The 17213-nt window shown below is 61.6% G+C and overlaps 2 protein-coding genes across 5 annotated transcripts; one reads left to right on the top strand and one right to left on the bottom strand.

Moving 5' to 3' along the window:
• Window positions 1-272: 272 nt before the first annotated feature.
• JRK (Jrk helix-turn-helix protein) lies at window positions 273-7421 on the bottom strand. Of its 2 annotated transcripts, none has more exons than XM_082600936.1 (2): window positions 7375-7421; window positions 273-3949 (listed from the first exon to the last, which is right to left on the bottom strand). In XM_082600936.1, exon 2 carries the CDS (start codon window positions 3757-3759, stop codon window positions 1990-1992), a length of 1770 nt encoding a protein of 589 aa, XP_082457062.1. In that variant the 5' UTR covers window positions 3760-3949; window positions 7375-7421; the 3' UTR covers window positions 273-1989. The 2 variants fall into 2 exon arrangements, with proteins under 2 accessions (XP_082457062.1, XP_082457063.1); XM_082600937.1 differs by having other exon boundaries at window positions 273-4922; window positions 7375-7413.
• A 118-nt stretch (window positions 7422-7539) lies between these two features.
• PSCA (prostate stem cell antigen) lies at window positions 7540-16004 on the top strand. 3 transcript variants are annotated; one of them, XM_082601803.1, is made up of 4 exons: window positions 7540-8304; window positions 8431-9203; window positions 14649-14756; window positions 15012-16004. In XM_082601803.1, the coding sequence occupies exons 2-4, from the start codon at window positions 9077-9079 to the stop codon at window positions 15224-15226; spliced, it is 450 nt and encodes a 149-aa protein (XP_082457929.1). In that variant the 5' UTR covers window positions 7540-8304; window positions 8431-9076; the 3' UTR covers window positions 15227-16004. The 3 variants fall into 3 exon arrangements, with proteins under 3 accessions (XP_082457929.1, XP_082457928.1, XP_082457930.1); XM_082601802.1 differs by having other exon boundaries at window positions 7540-9203; XM_082601804.1 differs by lacking the exons at window positions 7540-8304; window positions 8431-9203 and adding an exon at window positions 12006-13575.
• The last annotated feature ends 1209 nt before the right edge of the window (window positions 16005-17213 follow it).

The raw sequence follows: 17213 nt of genomic DNA, 5'->3' as shown, positions 1-17213 counted from the left end.
CGGGGCGGGGCAGAGGTGGGGGCACCCACGGGCAGCTGGGCGCTGCCAGGCTCTGGTCCTCCCCGTGCACGCACACCTCACGCTGCACCCCGAGAAACCTCGCACCGCCTGGGATCTCCAGCACTGAGGCCATGAGGAGGGGGCGTGCTGGCTCGTTAGGGGAGAGGGAAGCAGGCAGGGCCGAGTCCTGCCTCCTGAAGAACGCAGCACAGGGGGCGCGTCTGGTCCTGGAAGGACAGACGCCCTCAGCCGGTCGGTGACGAGCTCGTTGATTGGCCGGGGTCAGGCTGTGAGGGCAGGACAGGAGTCTGGCCTGGGGTCTACAGTCTGGTGGGGACAGTGCACCCACAGGGGGGGTCCAGGAAAGCCGGTTCCCCCCGCCCCCGCCCCCAGCACAGTCCTGCAGCTCCAGAACCGCTGGGCTGCAGTCAGGGGCTGACAGTGGGGAGGGAGCTTCTCCGCGTGTCTGTCCATCTCCACGCTGCCGCCCCTGACATCTAACCCTGTCAACACCTCAAGCAGCTGCAATTCAACCGCACAGGGGACACACAGGAGTCCAAAAGTGGCACAAAAGGACACGGTGCACAGATGTCGCCCCAAACACGGCAAGGAAACCGATGTGACAACACAGCAGGAGGCAATCTGGCCCAAAGAATCAGCAGCGACACTTTGAAAATGATCTCTGCTTCTTTCACAATCTTCATACGCGCATTTAAAGCAGGAAACACACGGTCCACAGAGCAGTGCCAGGCCAGCCATGACTGTCACCTCACTGTTTGGAAAGATGTAAAAACACCAGCGAAACTGACGGTGAACCAAGCCAGAGAAACCGACTGCGAACCAAGCCCTCACCTCCCCTCCGCTCTCACAGGAACAACACAGGAATGAAAACTATGTGCCGATTCAGCTACCCAAGAAGGGGATGCAACTGACAGCGAAGCAGTGAAAAGAGCACAGAAAAGCACACCCATTTCACGTACATTCAAAGAGGGCGACCACTGCCGATAAGGGGCTCTCTGTCCTACAGCTGTGCTGATGAGCGACATGGCCGAACGGAGAGGCTGGGAATCAGCTGCAACACAGGAAACACAGCCGCGTCATCCCGTAATCGGCCTTTACGAGACCACCAGCACAGCCAGCTTTCCCCGCGTGAATCACTGCGGGGCAAACAGCTGAAAATAGTTCAAATACTGCTAGACAGCTCGGCTGTGTGTTTTACTGTTTTTGTTATATCGCCTAAGGCTAATTTCTGAACACTTGGTCAAAGTTTACTAATGCAGAGGCTGTAAGTGTGAAATTCTGGGGAACGAGGCCTGTAGGCTGGACTCGGAGCCAAGATGCTCGAATCACTGGCAGTGCCCTGTAGCCCCACATTGGGGCGGTGGGCACCCCAGCCGCCCACTCCTGCTGGCTTTAACGGAGCAATTCTACCACATCAAGTCGGCGTGCAGCCTGCTGCATCTTGGGGTCCGAGCCTGAGAGGTGGGATGTGCTGGCAACACGGAGAAACTCTGAGAGACTTGTGCTGCCACGTGAGCTCATGACCGAAGGGGGACATGTGGCCTGTAAAGCCACAGGCAGGGGCCACGCCGACTCTTATTCTCATTGAGTCCCACCCTCGGTGACCTGCCCGACTCAGGGCTGTGGCCCCCAGACCAGCAGACTGAGTCCCGGTGGAGGGGAGCGGTGGGCCACAGGAAGTGCCAGCCCCGTCAAGTGGCAGCGGGTACCACCATCGGTCGGCTGAAGGAGGCTCTTCCCCACCTGGACAAAGAGACATCTCCACCCTCAGACACAGCAAGGCTCAGCCAGTGAACACGAGGCTGGCTTCTGGCCACCAGAGGCTCCGGTACGTTTCGGGTCTGGGTGGGCCCTTCAGGAAGACCCCCTGGCGCCCACGTGGCAGGACAGGCCACACGGCAAAACCCCGACGGGGCGGGCCGTCCTGAGGGACGTGACCCCTGAGACCGCAGGTCGGGCCCCACTGCCTCAGGCCTCACCCGCTGTGGACGAGCCGGGAAGAGGGGAGCGAGGTGGGGCGCCGCGAGGCCCAGCGTGCTCCCAGGGCGCCTCGAGCTTGACTGCGGCCCTGAGGGCCCTGCGCCGCTGTGCCTGCTGCCGCCTGCTGAACACGGAGCGCAGCGCGCGCAGCTGGCCCACCTCCTGTGCCGAGAAGCAGGGCTGCCCCTCCGCAAAGCGCACCACAGCGTCGAAGGATGCAGCCGCCTGCTCCCAGGCCTCCTCGTCACCCACCCCGGCCTCGGCCAGCTTGGGACTCCCCGTGGCCGCGCTCCCAAGGTGGGCCGGGGCGCCTGCTCCGAGCCCGGGAATGTGCATGAGGGTCTGGTCGGGAGGCTTCGTCCTGAGGCGCTCGGGCTCCTCCTCTGAAGACGAGCCTTCGACGAGCGTGACCTCGGGCCACAGCTTCCTCCAGGCCCGGCTGAAGACGGAGCCCGGCACTGCGTTCCAGGCGCAGGCCACGTCGAGCACGGCGTCGTGCACGCTGCAGCGGGGGGTGAAGGCCTGCAGCGTGCCGCGAGGGGTGACGAAGTTCCTCATGAAATCCCTGCGAATGCCCTGGTCCATGGGCTGGATCAGGGAGGTGACGGTGGCGGGCAGGAAGATGGTGAAAATGTTCTCCGAAACCAACTCGGCCTCCCGCGGGTGGGCACGGGAGCCGTCCAGCAGGAGGATGGCCTTGCTGTCTTCGGGCAGAGCCACGGCTCGGAAGTGCTCCTTCACCGCGGGCACAAAGATGTGATGGAACCAGTCAGTAAAAATCTCCTTGTCCACCCACGCATTACCTTGGGCCTTGTACACGACAGGCAGGTGCTGGATGCCCTGGACCGCCTTGGGGCCACCGCATTTCCCGACCACCAAGGGTTTGATCCTATGGGAGCCCGTGGCGTTGGCGCACATGAGGACGGTCAGCCTGTCCTTGTTCTGCTTGGGGCCGGGCACGGCCCCACCCTCCGGGCTGGGACTGGGCGAGCTGCGCCAGAAGAGGCCGGTCTCGTCGGCGTTGTACACCTGCTCCGGGGACAGGCCGTGCTCGGCGGTTAAGCTCCGGAAGAAGCCGCAGAACTGCTCTGCAGCCTGGTGGTCGGCCACCTGTTTCTCGCTGGACGCGTCCAGCTTCTTGATGCCGTGTCTGGCCTTAAAACGCCAGAGCCAGCCGCCAGAAAACACGCAGGGCTCGGTCAGCTGCATCTGCTCGTAGAAGTCCTTGGCCTTTTCAATGAGCATGGGGCCCGAGACGGGCACGCCCTCGGCGCGCTTCACCAGGAACCACTCGTACAGCACGCGGTCCAGGTGCTCGAGCTTGGGCGTGTGCAGCGTGCGCCGGTGCGCCAGGGCCTTGTCCGAGTCGGAGTTGGCGAAGAAGCGGAGCAGCTGGGCCTTGTGGGCCCTGATGTCGTACAGCGTGGACATGCCCACGTTGTACTCCTGCATCAGCGCCTTCCTGCTCTCTCCCTTCTCCAGGCGCCGGCAGATGTCCATCTTCTCCTTCAGGGTCAGCACCACCCTCTTGCGCTTCTCCCCCGGGCTCCTCCCGGCAGCCGGCTTGGAGGCCATGAGGAGGGGGCTCGTCCCGGCCGACAGGGGTCGCGCCTGAGCCAGTACTGGAGGCCTTTCCACCCCTCCCTCCCCTCCCACCACCCTCGCCCACCGGCGTCCTGCTGATGCTGATGCTGATGCGGTGCCGCCGCGAGCCAAGGCCCCTTCTCGGCTCCGGCAGCTTCCCGGGCCTCTCTGCATGGGGGACCAGCGTCAGCCACCCGAGGCTTCCACGGCTGGAACCTCCAGCCTTCTTTGCAGGGACGGTGGCAGCTTCTCCCTTCAAACACGGACCGGAGGGTAAAGGGGCCCCGGGAGCTGGTTTACGGCAAATCGAGGTTTCACCGTCTGAGCCGTGGGTGCCTCTCTCACGTACATGGTGCGTTAGCAGCTGGAAAGCAAAAGGGGGAAGAAAGAAAAACGTTACGGAGCCCGTGCCTCGGCCACTGTAGGCACATCCTCGTTACTTTCGACGTGCTGGGGAGCGGCAGGGGGCGGTGTCGTGGAGGCGATGAATGCGCGAGCTGGCCGGCAGGTGGCGCAGGGAAGAGGCCTGCCCGGCGTAGGGGGGCTGCCTGGCGCGCTGGGCACACTGGCTCTTCTCAGCTTCCATAGTGACCTCTGAGTCGCTCCCTACGGCTCCAACTTAAAAGTGGCTCTCTTGGAAGCAACCTGGCCTCCCGAGAAAAACGCCAAGGGCGATGCCACTGAACGAAGCAAGGAAGCCATAGGCGCTGGGCGACCTGAGAGCCACGTCCCACCTCCAGAACCAACCTTCCCGCTGTAGCTGCTCACGGCCACCTGACCTATCCACCTTCGAGAAGCCCTTGTTCCTTTGAGGGCAGCCGAGGCAGGGGATGGAGGCGCTGCAGGGGGCAGGGATTCCTCTAGACTTCCGGGGCTGAGGAGCCTGCAAACCTCTTCTGAAACAAGGTCCCCTCAAACCCTCTCTTTGAAAGCAGGGCCCAAACTGCTTCTAGAAAACCAGGCCTTGGTAGGCCTCGGGCTCCTCCCAGAGCTGGGAGGGGCTGCCAGTCTCTCAGCTACTGGTCCCCACAGCGACATGCTCAGACGCCAAGGACGCCTCTGGACGCAAAGTCACACGTGAGCGTGCAAACACTCACACGCACCCTCCCTCCCTTACACACACACAGGACACTGGAAAGGGCCAGGCCAGAGCGGGCTTCCTGAATACTTGTTGATCGAGAACACCCTATGAATAAATTACTAATTCATGCTGGAAACAAAAATACGAGAACTATCTTCTGGCCCCGCTGGGAGCAGTGTGGTCTTCTGCATCAGTTATGTATCCTTGTAAGTAGTAAACTTCGTGTTGAAGTTGACATACACATCTTTGGTTAAAGCTAGTAAGAGAACATAAAGGAAAAGTGACTTACATAAACCCCACAGCTCTGGTCTAACTTGTCTTTCATCATCATCCATCTTTCATCCTCATAAAGATCTGGGTCATTATGGTCCCTTCCAGCCGGTCACATCTATCCCTTTATGACAATTTCCCCAAACGCCACCCACCCCTCCCTGCTCCGTGGAGCAGACATGTAGGACTTAGCAGATGGTCCTGGCTGACCTGAGCAGCCTGTGAGAATCACAGCCCTGTCACATGTCACCTGGTAAAACGCCAACTTCCTCCAGCCCCTGAGGAGTGAAGAGCTGTTATCCCCACACTGACCAGCCCTGGCTGGTCTGCTCGGGCCGTGTGGCGAGTCTGCCACGAGTCCTGTCTTCTCCCTCCCGGCCAGCTGTGTCCCGTGGCTTCCCTCTGACCCGGGAGGGACTGCCAGCCACCGAGGCACCACCACAGGCAGCTGACGGCATCCGCCAGGTCCCAGCGTGGAAAGGCAGCAACTCCCACCCCACCTCCCTCCCAAACCCTCACACTCAGCTCTGTCCGACCTCACGCCACGGGTGAGGCCACAGGACTACTCACGTGTGCAACATAAAAAGGTAGCCCCTTGAGACCACAGCTCAACAGAAATGAAGTTTATTCAGATGTAGCAAGAGTCCCAAAGACAAATCCTAGGCACGTCAGCAGCCAGCCCAAGGTACGTCCTTTAACCCTTCTGAGTCAGTCTCCTGGTCTGCAAAGTGCAGGTGCTGGGCCTGCTGGGACCTATTTTCATCCTACTGGGTTGGCTATAAAGTTTGTTCAGGTTTTTCCATAAGATGTTACGGAAAATCCCGAATGACCTTTCCGGCCCACGCAATATTTACTGGGTGACGGTGTGATTGTGCACTGCTTGGCCCTGTGGAGAGCAGAGGGAAGTAAAGGCCATAATCCATCCTTAAGGAAACATTTAATATAAAACCACCGTAAAGGGGCTTCCCTGGTGGCGCAGTGGTTGAGAGTCCGCCTGCCGAGGCAGGGGACACGGGTTTGTGCCCGGGTCCGGGAGGATCCCACATGCTGTGGAGCGGCTGGGCCCTTGAGCCATGGCCGCTGGGCCTGCGCGTCCGGAGCCTGTGCTCCGCAACGGGAGAGGCCACAACAGTGAGAGGCCCGCTTACTGCAAAAAAATAATAAAAATTAAAAAAATAAAACCACCGTAAAAACCAGGAGGAAATAGGGGACCCCTGGTCACTTGCGAGGGACTGACTCTAAGCACAAAAGGAGGGCTTCCCTGGTGGCGCAGTGGTTGAGAGTCCGCCTGCCGATGCAGGGGACACGGGTTCGTGCCCCGGTCCGGGAAGATCCCACATGCCGCGGAGCGGCTGGGCCCGTGAGCCATGGCCGCTGAGCCTGCGCGTCCGGAGCCTGTGCTCCGCAACGGGAGAGGCCACAACAGTGAGACACCACGTACCGCAAAAAAAAAAAAAAAAAAAAAAAACCACAAAAGGAAGGAGGAAGGGCCAGACGTGGTGCCGGGAGGAGGCTCAGCGCCAGACACGGGCTCACTGTGGACGCCTCCTCACGTCTGAGCCATATACAGGGGAGATGGGAACACCGGTCCCGATGGAGAGACAAAAACTTCCTTCAAAAGTGAAATTCAGATATTACTTCTGAAACAATTTCTTAAACCAAAAGGAAACAACACGGCCAAAAAATTAAGACGGTTTGAAGCCTTGCCACTGATATCCTCTTGGGCCATAGGGGACGGGAGGCGGGGGCAGAGTTGGGGCAGGAGAGAGAAGAGTGGGGCACCACCTGCATTCTGCCCCTTCCCGCAGGCGGGGAGATGCTCTTCCTTAGAGGAGAGCCTGAGGAATTTAGGAGGAGGATGTGAGAAACCACGTTTCCTCGGCAGTACCCAGTAATGTGCAAGGGCGTGTGTGGGGAGCGGGGCGACTATCAGAAAAATACTCTAGACACAAGTGTTCCGGCCTGAGGAAGGGCTGGATTAAGTCTTGAGGGGCAAGAGGGGCTGGGGAGGGGTCCTGGGTCAGGGGCGGACATGGGGGTGCGCAACCTGCAAAGAGGGGAAGCGGGCAGTTAGTTACCCACGCAGACCCCTCCTTCGTGGGCGCAGGTGCGGGGCCGTGGGCAGCCCGAAGCAGGGGGACGGCTCGGGTTAGGGGAGAGGCTTGTTTTGATAGCGTTTCTAACGCCGGGGGCCACGTCTGGGGCAGAAAGGCAAAAACCAAAAAGAAAAGAAAGCAGCCAGGTCTCAGGCCGGCTCCTTCCTGGCGAAGGGACCTCGGGGGCTGGTCCTTACTCGGGGGGAAGCCCCGGCCAGGCTCGGAGGGAGGCTGCGGAGAGACCAGCTCGGCTTCGGGGGCCCGGGGGAGGCTCCGCACCAGCAGCTCGGCCCCTGCCCCAGCGGCCCGCCCGGCCCCCCCGCAGGCCTGGACCCCACTCACCTGCGGACCCGGAGCCGCCACCGCCGGCCGGAAGCGCCCCGCCCCCCGCCGGTCCGCGCCGCTCCGCCTTCCCCCAGCCACTTCCGGGACGCTCTAGGCGGCCCGGGGGACTCGACGTTTCTGTGGCTCCGCGGGTGGCGGCGGGCGCGCGGTGACCGTAGGCTCGGGTTCGGAGATGGGTGCATCTCTGAGCCGAAAAGGCGGGGGCTCTTGTCTTGGGCAGGGGTGGCAGCAGGGCAGGGTGGGCCCGGCGCCCCCGGCCGGGAGGCCTCGGGTGGGGACGTTCCTGATGGAGGAAGGCAGTGCTTGAGCCCCTCCCTTTGCGAAGTCCACCGGCCAACGCTGTTTTCCTCCTCCCTGGCCTCATCCACCCCTAATTTAGATGATTTGGGTGATGAGATTTGAAACTTCTGAGCTGGGGAGACCTGGATGAGATTCAGACTTGAGTTGATGCTGTAATGAGTTGAGATTTGGGGGATCTTCGGACGGGGTGAATGTATTTTGAATGAGGGGCAGAGGACGTCCAAGCTCGAATCCCCAGAACCTGTGACTGGGTCACCTCACATGGCATCAGGGACTGATGACATCAGGGCATCAGGGACTTTGCAGATGCAATTGAGTTACGATTTTTGAGATGGGAGATTATCCCGATTATGAGGATGGACCCGGTGTCATCACAGGGTCCTCATAAGAGGGAGGAAGGAGGCACAGAGCCGGAGAAGGATGTGAGGATGCAGGCAGAGGGAGAAAAGAAGATGTGACGGCAGACGCAGGATGGAGTGTGCGCCTAGAAGATGGAGGAAGGGGCCACCAGCCAAGGAATGCAGAGCCTGCAGGAGCCGGAAAAGAGCCTGCAGAAGGAACCAGCTCTGTGGACACCTTGATTTTTAGCTCCGTAAGGCTGGCGTCAGACTTCTGACCTCCAGAACTGTAAGATGATAAATGTGTGTTGTTTTAAGCCCAGTTTATGGTCATCTGTTGCAGCAGCAACAGGGCACTAGGACAGATTTTCATAGTTCTCTCCCTCTTCGTTCACCTTCTTCCCTTGGCTCCCAGGACGCGACCACCCCTGGCCCTCCTTCCTCACCCTCCCCTGCTGATTCCCAACGGGCCAGCTTCACCCCTCGGCTCTCTCCTCTCTGTCCACGCTCCCTCCTGGGATCTCCTCCAGTCTCATGCTGTGCCTACCAGCAAAGGCAGGCAGCTCCCAAATGTATGCCTCCTGCCAGGACCCCGCCTGCAAACTCTAGCCGCCTGTGCCCTACCCAGCGTCCCGACCGACGTACGTAGCCTTCTAACCCTCGAGCCGGCATTTCTACACCTGGGCTCGCACCCCTCCCCCGGCCGGGCTCCAGCTTCACACCACCCACCGCAGTGAGTGGCAGCTCCACGTCTCCATCGCCCCGGCCAAAAACGCGGAGTCGTCCCTGACTCTCTGTCCCCCCACCCCCACGCTCTGCCCTCCACGTCCAGGCAGCGTCTGGCCTCTGCTCACTCCCCCCAGGCCGCCCTGAACCCGCTGTTGCCTCCCCTGGCCCTGGCTTCGGCCCTTGCCCCCGGCGGACTGGACGGCCCTTAGCCAGCGGGGTCTCCGGGGATGGTGAGGTTGACCCCAGGAAGGCCGCCTTCATCCCCGCATGGCACTCTGCTGCCACCTGGTGGGCACCGGATCTCTTGCGCCCCCTAGAACCTGCTGGGGCCGATGCTCCCACGATCACGCTGGGAGCCTCGGGCCTCGTTTCCAGGACTGAGTCCACTCCGGCAGAGAGGAAGGGATCGGGAAGAGACAAGGAGAAGGAAGACCACCCCCTGGTGTCACATGAAGCCTGGTATGGAGGGCCCCTCCCCCAAGTATCCCCCCAATGCAGAGGGTCAGGCCCCCCACCAGGCCAGACTGTCCACAGCCCAAAGGCCTTGGAGACGGTCTGGCTGAGCGGACGCCCCCTCACCGCCCCTTCCCATGGCATCCCACGTGCCCCAGAAAGGTCCTCCTGGGCCACCAGGCCTGGCGAGGTCCTGCTCTCACTGTCTTCCAAGCCCATGGGGCTCTGAGTGCTGTGGTCCCTCTGCCCATGGCCCTTGGCCTGGGCCACGCTAGGCACCCAGCCCAGGTTCCAGACCCTCAGGTGGAGAGATGTCCGGTCCCCCGAGAGCCAGGGCGAGGGTTTCTCACAGCAGAGGGGACTTTACTTGGGGGCTGGGGGTGTGACCGGAGCTCCTGGCTCCCCGACTTCACTCGGGGAGGGAGGAGTGGACAGGAGAAGGGGGGCCAGCTAGGGGCTCAGTCCTAAGAGGCACCGAGGCCCTGAGGACTCGGGAACACACAGGAGGGGCACCTCTGCTACCAGGGCTCTCTGGGGACAGAGACCCCTGAGCCCAGGACGGACGGTGTGGGGCTGGCGCACCGATCAGGTGGATGGGGGGGGTCTCAGTGCCCCGCATGCACACTCAGCTGTGGGACATGCATTTACACACGCCCTCCACGTGCACTGTTCACCCAGGAACACACCCTCACACATGCATTCTACACGGTCACTCCTACATGCAGTTCTCACACACACACAGAGACACCCTCACAGAGTTGGAGCTTGCAAGACACGGCTTTAATTCTGAGAACCTATAATGGGGAGCCCGGCACTGTGGACTCTCTCCCCAGTCTATCAGGGATCTGGCAGTGCACCAGTTACCCTCCTGGTGATGCATGCACTTTTCTAAAGGAAAATGTCTACAAATGTGGAAGAGAATTCAGTTGCGGTTTTGCAGTAATACCCCATCTTTATTTTTTTAAATTAAGTGTGCATAAAATAATGAATTCATCCAAAACTGATGTCCGTGAAAGTGTGGAACCACGTGGCAGCCCCAGGAGGTGGCCGTGGCCCGTTGGTAAGGAACCCCTGTGAGGTGGGTCTACCCTACACAGCCCGCCTCCCCCCAGTGCCCAGCCCCAGCACCGGTCCTAGCGGCCCCGGCTTCACACTGGCAGGATCAGGGAAATCCCTGAGCTATGTGAACAGGCAGGATTTCCCGGGAACCCAACCGGTCTGGGCGGGCAGGTGGAGGGCCAAGAGAGAACAGGAAAATCTGGAGTCCTAGGAGGTGGCCGCAGGGGGCTAAGGGCAAGTCACATCGAAGCCACACCTCAACCCCAGTCCTGTATGAGGGACTGCAGGGAGTCACAGCCCCACAGGCCTTCCCGGAAAGCTGGGTCCCACCAAAGGATCCAGGCTCAATTCAGGCTCACTGCGTGCCCGGTGCATGCGTGACGGCATGGGGCTCAGCACGGGCCCAGGGTCGGGGCTTAGACGTTGACCCCAGTGAGAGCTCAGTTTGGGGCCCAGGTCTGAGCTCAAACTGTGATTAGGAGTGGAAGTTAATAACTCCACAGGGCCTCACAGCCGTGGTCTTCTATATTTGAGTCATGTCCATTAGGTCATCTATCTTGGTCAGCTTGGGCTGTCATAACAAAATACCAAAGTCTGGGTGACGTAAACAAGAGAATTTGTTTCTCTCCCAGTTCTGGAGCCCGGCAGTCTGCGATCAGGGTTCCTGGGTGGGGACTCTGTTCCTGGTTTGCAGGCGGCTCTCTCACACTGTATCCTCGCGGGGCAGAGAGAGAGCTGGTGCCACATCTTCTCAGGTCACCGAATCCCATCGTGAGGGCCCCAACCTCATGACCTCATCCAACCCTGAGGCCCCCTCTCTGAAAACCATCAGGTTGGGGGTTAGGGCTTCAACATATGAATTAGGGGAGGGCACAGTTCAGCCTATAGCACTGCGCCCTTGGCCCTCAAAATTCATGTCCTTCTCACATGCACGGTGCATTCCCGTCATCCCAATAAGCCCAGGAGTCTTAACTCATTACAGGGTCCACACTAACCCCTAAAGCCCAAAGTCTCCTCCAGACCCTCTCTACGTAGACATGGCCGAGTCCAGGTATGATTCATCCCGGCAAATTCCTCTCTGGCTGTGAATCTGTGCAGCCAAATTACGTGCCTCCAAAACACAGCAGTGGGACAGGCTGAGGACAGAGATTCCCACCCAAAGGGAAAAGTCGTAAGGGAGAGTGGCGGGTCCCAACCCCAGCAAAGCAGCGCCATCGCTGGGGCTCCAGGCGGTCCTGCCTGCGTCAGCCGAGGACTCTGTGGTGCTGTGCTGTGCACGGCAGGGTGTGGAGCGGCATTCTCGGCCTGCACCCCTGAACCCCAGGAGCACCCCCGTTAGGGCAACTGAAAATGTCTTCAGGCCCCGCCAAACGTCCCCTGGGCCACGGAAACGCCCCCATCTGAGAACCACTGCCTTACAGTAACCACTTCATATCAAATCACATCAACGAACACGGGCAACTGTCAATATTTGAAGAATGAGTGCTCCAGGCTGGTGCTAGGTGCTGGGTGCCTTGAACACAAAACAGATAAGAAATGCCCCAGCCCAGGGCACCGCAGCTCCCAGTGAACTGGGGTGGGGGAGGGGCGCAGACGGGCAGCCCCACAAGGGAACAGTGAAGGCACAAACATTTTACTTCCCACGTGAGGCAGCTGAGCTGAGGGGGCGGGGGGCGGGGGGGGCGTGTTCAGAGAGAAAGTACCAGGCGTGTGGCGTGGGCAAGGAAGGTGCGCCGGTGCAGGGGACACGCTCACCTCTGTGTGACCTTGAGCAAGTTCCTCCCTCTCTGGGCCCCAGGCTCCAAGGGACAGAGCCCGGCCTGGGGGAACTCGGGGGGCTGGGGTCGGGGTACACCCCAGGAGTGCTGTGAATCCCGGGAGCGCTGGGTCTCAGGGCACCCCTGGCCCACGCCGCCCTGTCACCCTGCTCCCGGCTGCCCCCCACTGCGAGGCATCCACTGCCCCTCGGCCTTCCCCGCGGCCCAGGGAGCCCCTTCCCCTAGTGCTGCTGCGCCTGGCAACATCCTTTCCACCCCTGACGTGCCCTGGGCCTTTTTCTGGGGTGTAAATCAAGGAGGGGAGTGAGATGTGCTCCACGAGGCCATCCACACACAGGGCCGGGAAGATCTGAGGAAATGAAAGGCCCTCTCCCGCTATGGGAGGAGCTCGTCGCCCCCAGACACCCTGGGGCCAGGAGGCAGTGGGTGCAGCCTGTGCCTGCCACCACCTGGCCGACCTTCCAAGAGGTCCCAGGGAGACCGGGCACAAAGGGAGGGTCAGGTTGAGAGGGCAACAGGGACCACTCATGGCCCCCAGGGCAACAGCAGCCGGGAGCCACTGGCCCTCCCCTGTGCAGAGGAATGACAGGAAGGGCCAGTCCCAGAGGCTGGCTGGAGCTGGCTGGTGACATGGATGCAGCTGCTGCCATGGTGGCCCAGGCGTCAGGTGTGGCAGAACAGGTGGCCTGACTGCTGAGCCTCTCACCCTCAGGTCTTGGCCAGTGGAAGCCTTTATAGGATCCTTATGGGACCCAGGACACAAACAGGGAGGAGAGGGGGCCTGGGTCTGGATGGAGAATGTCTAGCCCAGTGCCAAGCTCTTGTCACCTCCTCGTCCCGCAGAGGCCGCTGACACGGCACTTCCTGGACTCTCTTGCAGCTAAAGTGCCACGGTGTGGTGGGGTATTGAGTAAGGTCATGAGGGTGAGGCCCGCAGCTCCGGCCCGTATGCTGTGCTCCACACCCTTGTGCCCTGGCAGCCTCCCCAGAAGGTCCCCACCAGGCCCCCTCTCTGCAGCCCACATTTCCTTTCTGCTGATTGTGCCTTCTGGTCAAGGCCTGTCACCCCAGTGGGACTCAGCCACAGGGGTCAGCATGGCTCCCACACAGAGCACAGTGGGGCCGAGGGAGGGGCCCTCAACCTGGGCTCAAAGACAGAAGGAGTGACTGAATCTGGGGAATACGGTCTCCTTTCTCTGGCCTCAATGCCCCTCTGAGGTGGTGGAGATGTGGTCTGGGGCCTCATCCTGGGGTGGCTGAGAAATGGCCCCTGCCCCGGGCAGGCTCTGCCTTCCCGAAGCAGAAAGAAGGCCAAAGGGAGCGGGAGGGTGCAGCCGGAGGGGGCTGGAGATTGGGACCTGCCCTGCCCTGGGGCCCTGCGGCCAGGAAGCCACTGGTGTTGACCGTGGGCGGCCACCCCCCCCCCGCCCCAGCCAGCAGAGACATATAAAGCCGCCCGAGGTCTGCTCCCCGCTGCCCGCCCGCCACCATGAAGGCTGTCCTCCTTGTCCTGTTAGCCGCTGTCTTGGCGCTGCAGCCAGGTGAGACCGCAGGGGGCCACGGGGCAGGGTGGGGGGAGCAGGGCCGGGACGGGGGGCGGGAGGGATGATCGAGGAAGGCCAGAGGGGAAGAGAGGAAGGAGGGGGCGGGCAGGCTGGGCGGAAGGACACGACGCAGAGGCGGGGAGAAGGGGCCTTGACCCCACCCAGCTCCCCCTGGGGCAGCTGTTAGTGCGGCCAGGATACCGGCTCATCTCCTAGCTGTCCCCCGAGGCGGGAGCAGGCCGGGCAGCACGGGGGTCTCTCCTCTAGCGCCGTGGGGCCAGCCTGACTGCTGGAGGGATGCACAGAGAGCCTGTGGGGTGGGCGGGGGGCACAGGGGCAAAGAGCCTCACGTGAAGAAGGGCCACAGAGGGACGGAGGGACGAGTGACCGGATCCGTCTCCCCAGGCCCAGCCCCGGCTTCTGACGGGAGCAGCAGGGCTAGGCTGAGGGCCTGCACTGCTCCAGTCTGGACTCGGGCCTGGCGGGGACTCTCCCGGCCCAGGGCCCCGGATGATCAGTAAAGCTCTCAGAGCCTCAGCTCCCTCTTCTGGAAAGCAGGGATCATGGTGGTGCCCACGAGAACACACGGGTCGGCCGGCGTGTGTGGTGCCCGAGCACAGGCTGGCCACGGGGAACGTGTTGGCACCGGGGTGACGTGGATCCCAGCTTCATCATTGTTTTACCCAGAGGAGACCGAATCATCATGACAGCTGGGGCCACTGCCCCCAGGGACAGAGCAGGGCTGGGCCTGGGTTGCACCTACGGGCTCACAGCTCTGGGTCGGGGGGAGGGGGATGCTGAGAGGGAGTGTGAAGGGTCCTGTCCATCCTGCCCTTACCTGCCTGGTGTGCGTCCCTCTCAGGAGCATGGGCATCGTAACAGGGCCTGACAAGCAAGGGGGTGGGTGTGGCGCCCTCCCTGTGAGGGGCCCCCAGTTTGTGGCTCTTGTGCACCAGACAGTGCTCTCTACTCTGTGTGTCCTGTGAGAAAAAGAGGTTCCCCCCATACCCCCGCAGCATGGCAGGGCAGGCTGGGCAGCCTCTGAGCTCCACCCCACCCCCACCTTGCAGGCACTGCCCTGCAGTGTTACTCCTGCCAGGCCGAGGTCAGCAACAAGGACTGCCAGCATGTGCAGAACTGCAGCCACTCTGAGACCCAATGCCGGACTGAGCGCATCTGTAAGTGGCCCTGCTGGGCCCGCGGGCCTCCCTGTGCCCCTGCCCTGCCCCCTGCACCTTCCCTCCACGGGCGGGGGTTCAAAGGGCCTGGGATTAGGCCTCTGAGCTGAACTCTTCATCCACCTGTCCACCTGTCCACCTGCCCACTTGTTCTCCTGTCCACACATAAACATAGATGCTCAGCTTCCCATCTATATTTGGTGGGTGAGTATCCAGGGCCCGGCCCTCGCCCAGTGGTCCCCATGCCTCGCCCAGGTGCTGTTGATGTCCTGATCTACATCAGCAAGGGCTGCAGCTCGCACTGTGTGGAGGGCTCAGAGAACTACAAGCTGGGAGAGAAAAACGTCACATGCTGCTCTACTGACCTGTGCAACGCCACTGGGGCCCACGCCCCGCAGCCGGCCATTGTCACCCTGACGCTGCTCGCCACTCTTGGCGTGCTGCTGTTCTGGGGCCCCGGGCAGCTGTAGGATCCAGGAGGACCCTGTTGTGTCCCATGCTGGGCAGTGGTGCCCAGGGGCCCGGGGGGCACTCCTCACACACACCCAGTCCAGTCATGGCCCCTTTTGAACCCTAACTCAGGTTGGGCGATGCCCCTCTGCCCTTTCCAGCCCTCCCTGGCTCCCTCCAGGACTCCTGCCCAGCTCCCACTGTCCAGCAGGCTGCGCTCTGTGATGTGGAACAGCGTGCAGATGGCCCATCAGACCCCTTCCCAATATTCCGACCCACCCCTTAACCTTCATTCAGGCACCTCTTCCTCCAGGAAGCCTTCCCTGCCTGCCCCCTCCACCAGCTGAGCCAGGTCCTGCCCGTGGTGTCCCCCGCACACAGCATGAAGCAGGCTCTCAGGAGGGTCCCGAAAAGGCTGAGAGGAAACATTCCAAGTAGAATTAGGGTCAGGGGTGTGAGGTCCTGGGAGCCCCAAGAGATGAAGCTTGGAGGGGTGACCAGCTCCCCATGTTCATAGGGGTCCTGGGGCATCAACCCCAGCACACAGTAGGCCCTTAATAAAGGCCCATGGGCTTGGTTGCAGAGAGCCTGTCCTTGCATGCCCGCAGACTGAGGTCAAGGTTGGGATCCAGGGCTGTGAAGGGTTGCCACCTGGGGCCACGTCTGTGGCTGTGGCTGTGCCCTTGGCTCCAGCCAGGGCAGGAGCAAATGTCTGACTCCTGGAAGAGAGGACATCGCTGCAAGGCCACATCCCTGGGACCTCCTGGCTCTTGCTGTGTGGCCTCACACATGTTGCTCAACCTCTCTGAGCCTCAGATGCTCACTGGGACCCATCTCTGCTGTGAGGACTGACCCAGAGACTTCAAGGCATGGAGACATTTCTGGGTGGGAGGGGCTGCTGCTGCTGCATGAGGCCGCCAGAACCCCTGCCCCATCCTCCCCCTTCAGCTTGAGGACAGCACCTCTGTCTGTTTCTCCAATTTCTTATTTTGTTTGTTGTAAGGGCTTCACACCCAGAGCAAAAAATTCAGACTGTACAAGAGGGTCTCCAGTGCTGAGCCAGTTCCCCAACCCAGACCGCGGGCCCCTCCCCTCTCTAGGACGGTCCCATCGCATGCTTGGGGCTCCTTCCAGGGTAACTAACTGTGAGACCTGGGGGAGTCCCAGGGGACACGGCCCCTGCCTGGCCTTTTTCATACCTGGGAAAGTTCTTTTGAAAACCCAGCTAGCCCCTGCCCTCGGGCGCCAGGGCTCAGGAAGGGCCGGGCCCTGGGTGAGACCTGCCTGCACAGGATGGTGCTTCCAGCCCACACCAGGCGCTGGGTGGTGGATTAGGCAGGATTAGAACCCGGGTACTGGAGAGACCCTCTAGGTTGGCACAGCAGCAGGTGGGGTGGGGTCACGCTCACCAGAGTCCAGGCCAGGGCACAGGGAGACCCAGGCAGCCCAGTGTTGCGGGTGGTGACGTCAGGAGGGCAGAGGAGACCAGAGGTCCCCGCACTCACAGCCCATGACAACCCTCACCTTAGCGCCTCCCTGTGGAGGGATGCTCTGCCCTGGGGCTGAGGCTCATGGAGGTGAGGTGCCCTGGGCCCCAGTGGTTTGAATTCTTTGGGTCAACATGAGAGGAGAGAGACGGCGGGTGGGAGGCCTGACCACGCTCCCCATGCCCTGTAACCCGGGACCTCCTCTCGCCTCCTGAGCTGTCCCTGAGGTCACACAGCCTTGAGCCTCCAGAACAGGGACAGGCCCCGGGAGGCGCAGCAGCCTCCGCTCCCGACCCAGCACCTCGGGGCAGAAGTCTCCCCCTCCCCCAGGATGGAGGGCTGACGGGGGCCCTGCCTCTCCAAGGGTGAGGACAGCATGGGGGCCACCTGCAGGGGCAGCCCAGGGTCCCTGAGCCGGCCCAACGCAGGGTCTGGACTGGGATCCCCGCCCGCTCCACCCCACACCATTTCATCGTCAGAAGCTATGGGAAAGCAAGAAAGAGGAAGCGCAGAACCCTCT

The sequence above is a fragment of the Mesoplodon mirus genome, assembly GCF_964341445.2.
Source record: "Mesoplodon mirus genome assembly, chromosome: 16".
Lineage (NCBI taxonomy): Eukaryota > Metazoa > Chordata > Mammalia > Artiodactyla > Ziphiidae > Mesoplodon > Mesoplodon mirus.
This window is presented reverse-complemented; position numbering and strand designations above follow the sequence as displayed.

What these genes read in the sequence shown, in the direction of transcription:
- JRK (XM_082600936.1), bottom strand. Translation starts at nt 3,759, where the DNA reads ATGCAGAGAGGCCCGGGAAGCTGCCGGAGCCGAGAAGGGGCCTTGGCT.
- PSCA (XM_082601803.1), top strand. Translation starts at nt 9,077, where the DNA reads ATGCTCCCACGATCACGCTGGGAGCCTCGGGCCTCGTTTCCAGGACTG. An exon ending in CTGGTGTCACATGAAGCCTG is followed by an intron (nt 9,204 to 14,648) that starts GTATGGAGGGCC and finishes CCCACCTTGCAG; the next exon opens with GCACTGCCCTGCAGTGTTAC. An exon ending in ATGCCGGACTGAGCGCATCT is followed by an intron (nt 14,757 to 15,011) that starts GTAAGTGGCCCT and finishes TGCCTCGCCCAG; the next exon opens with GTGCTGTTGATGTCCTGATC.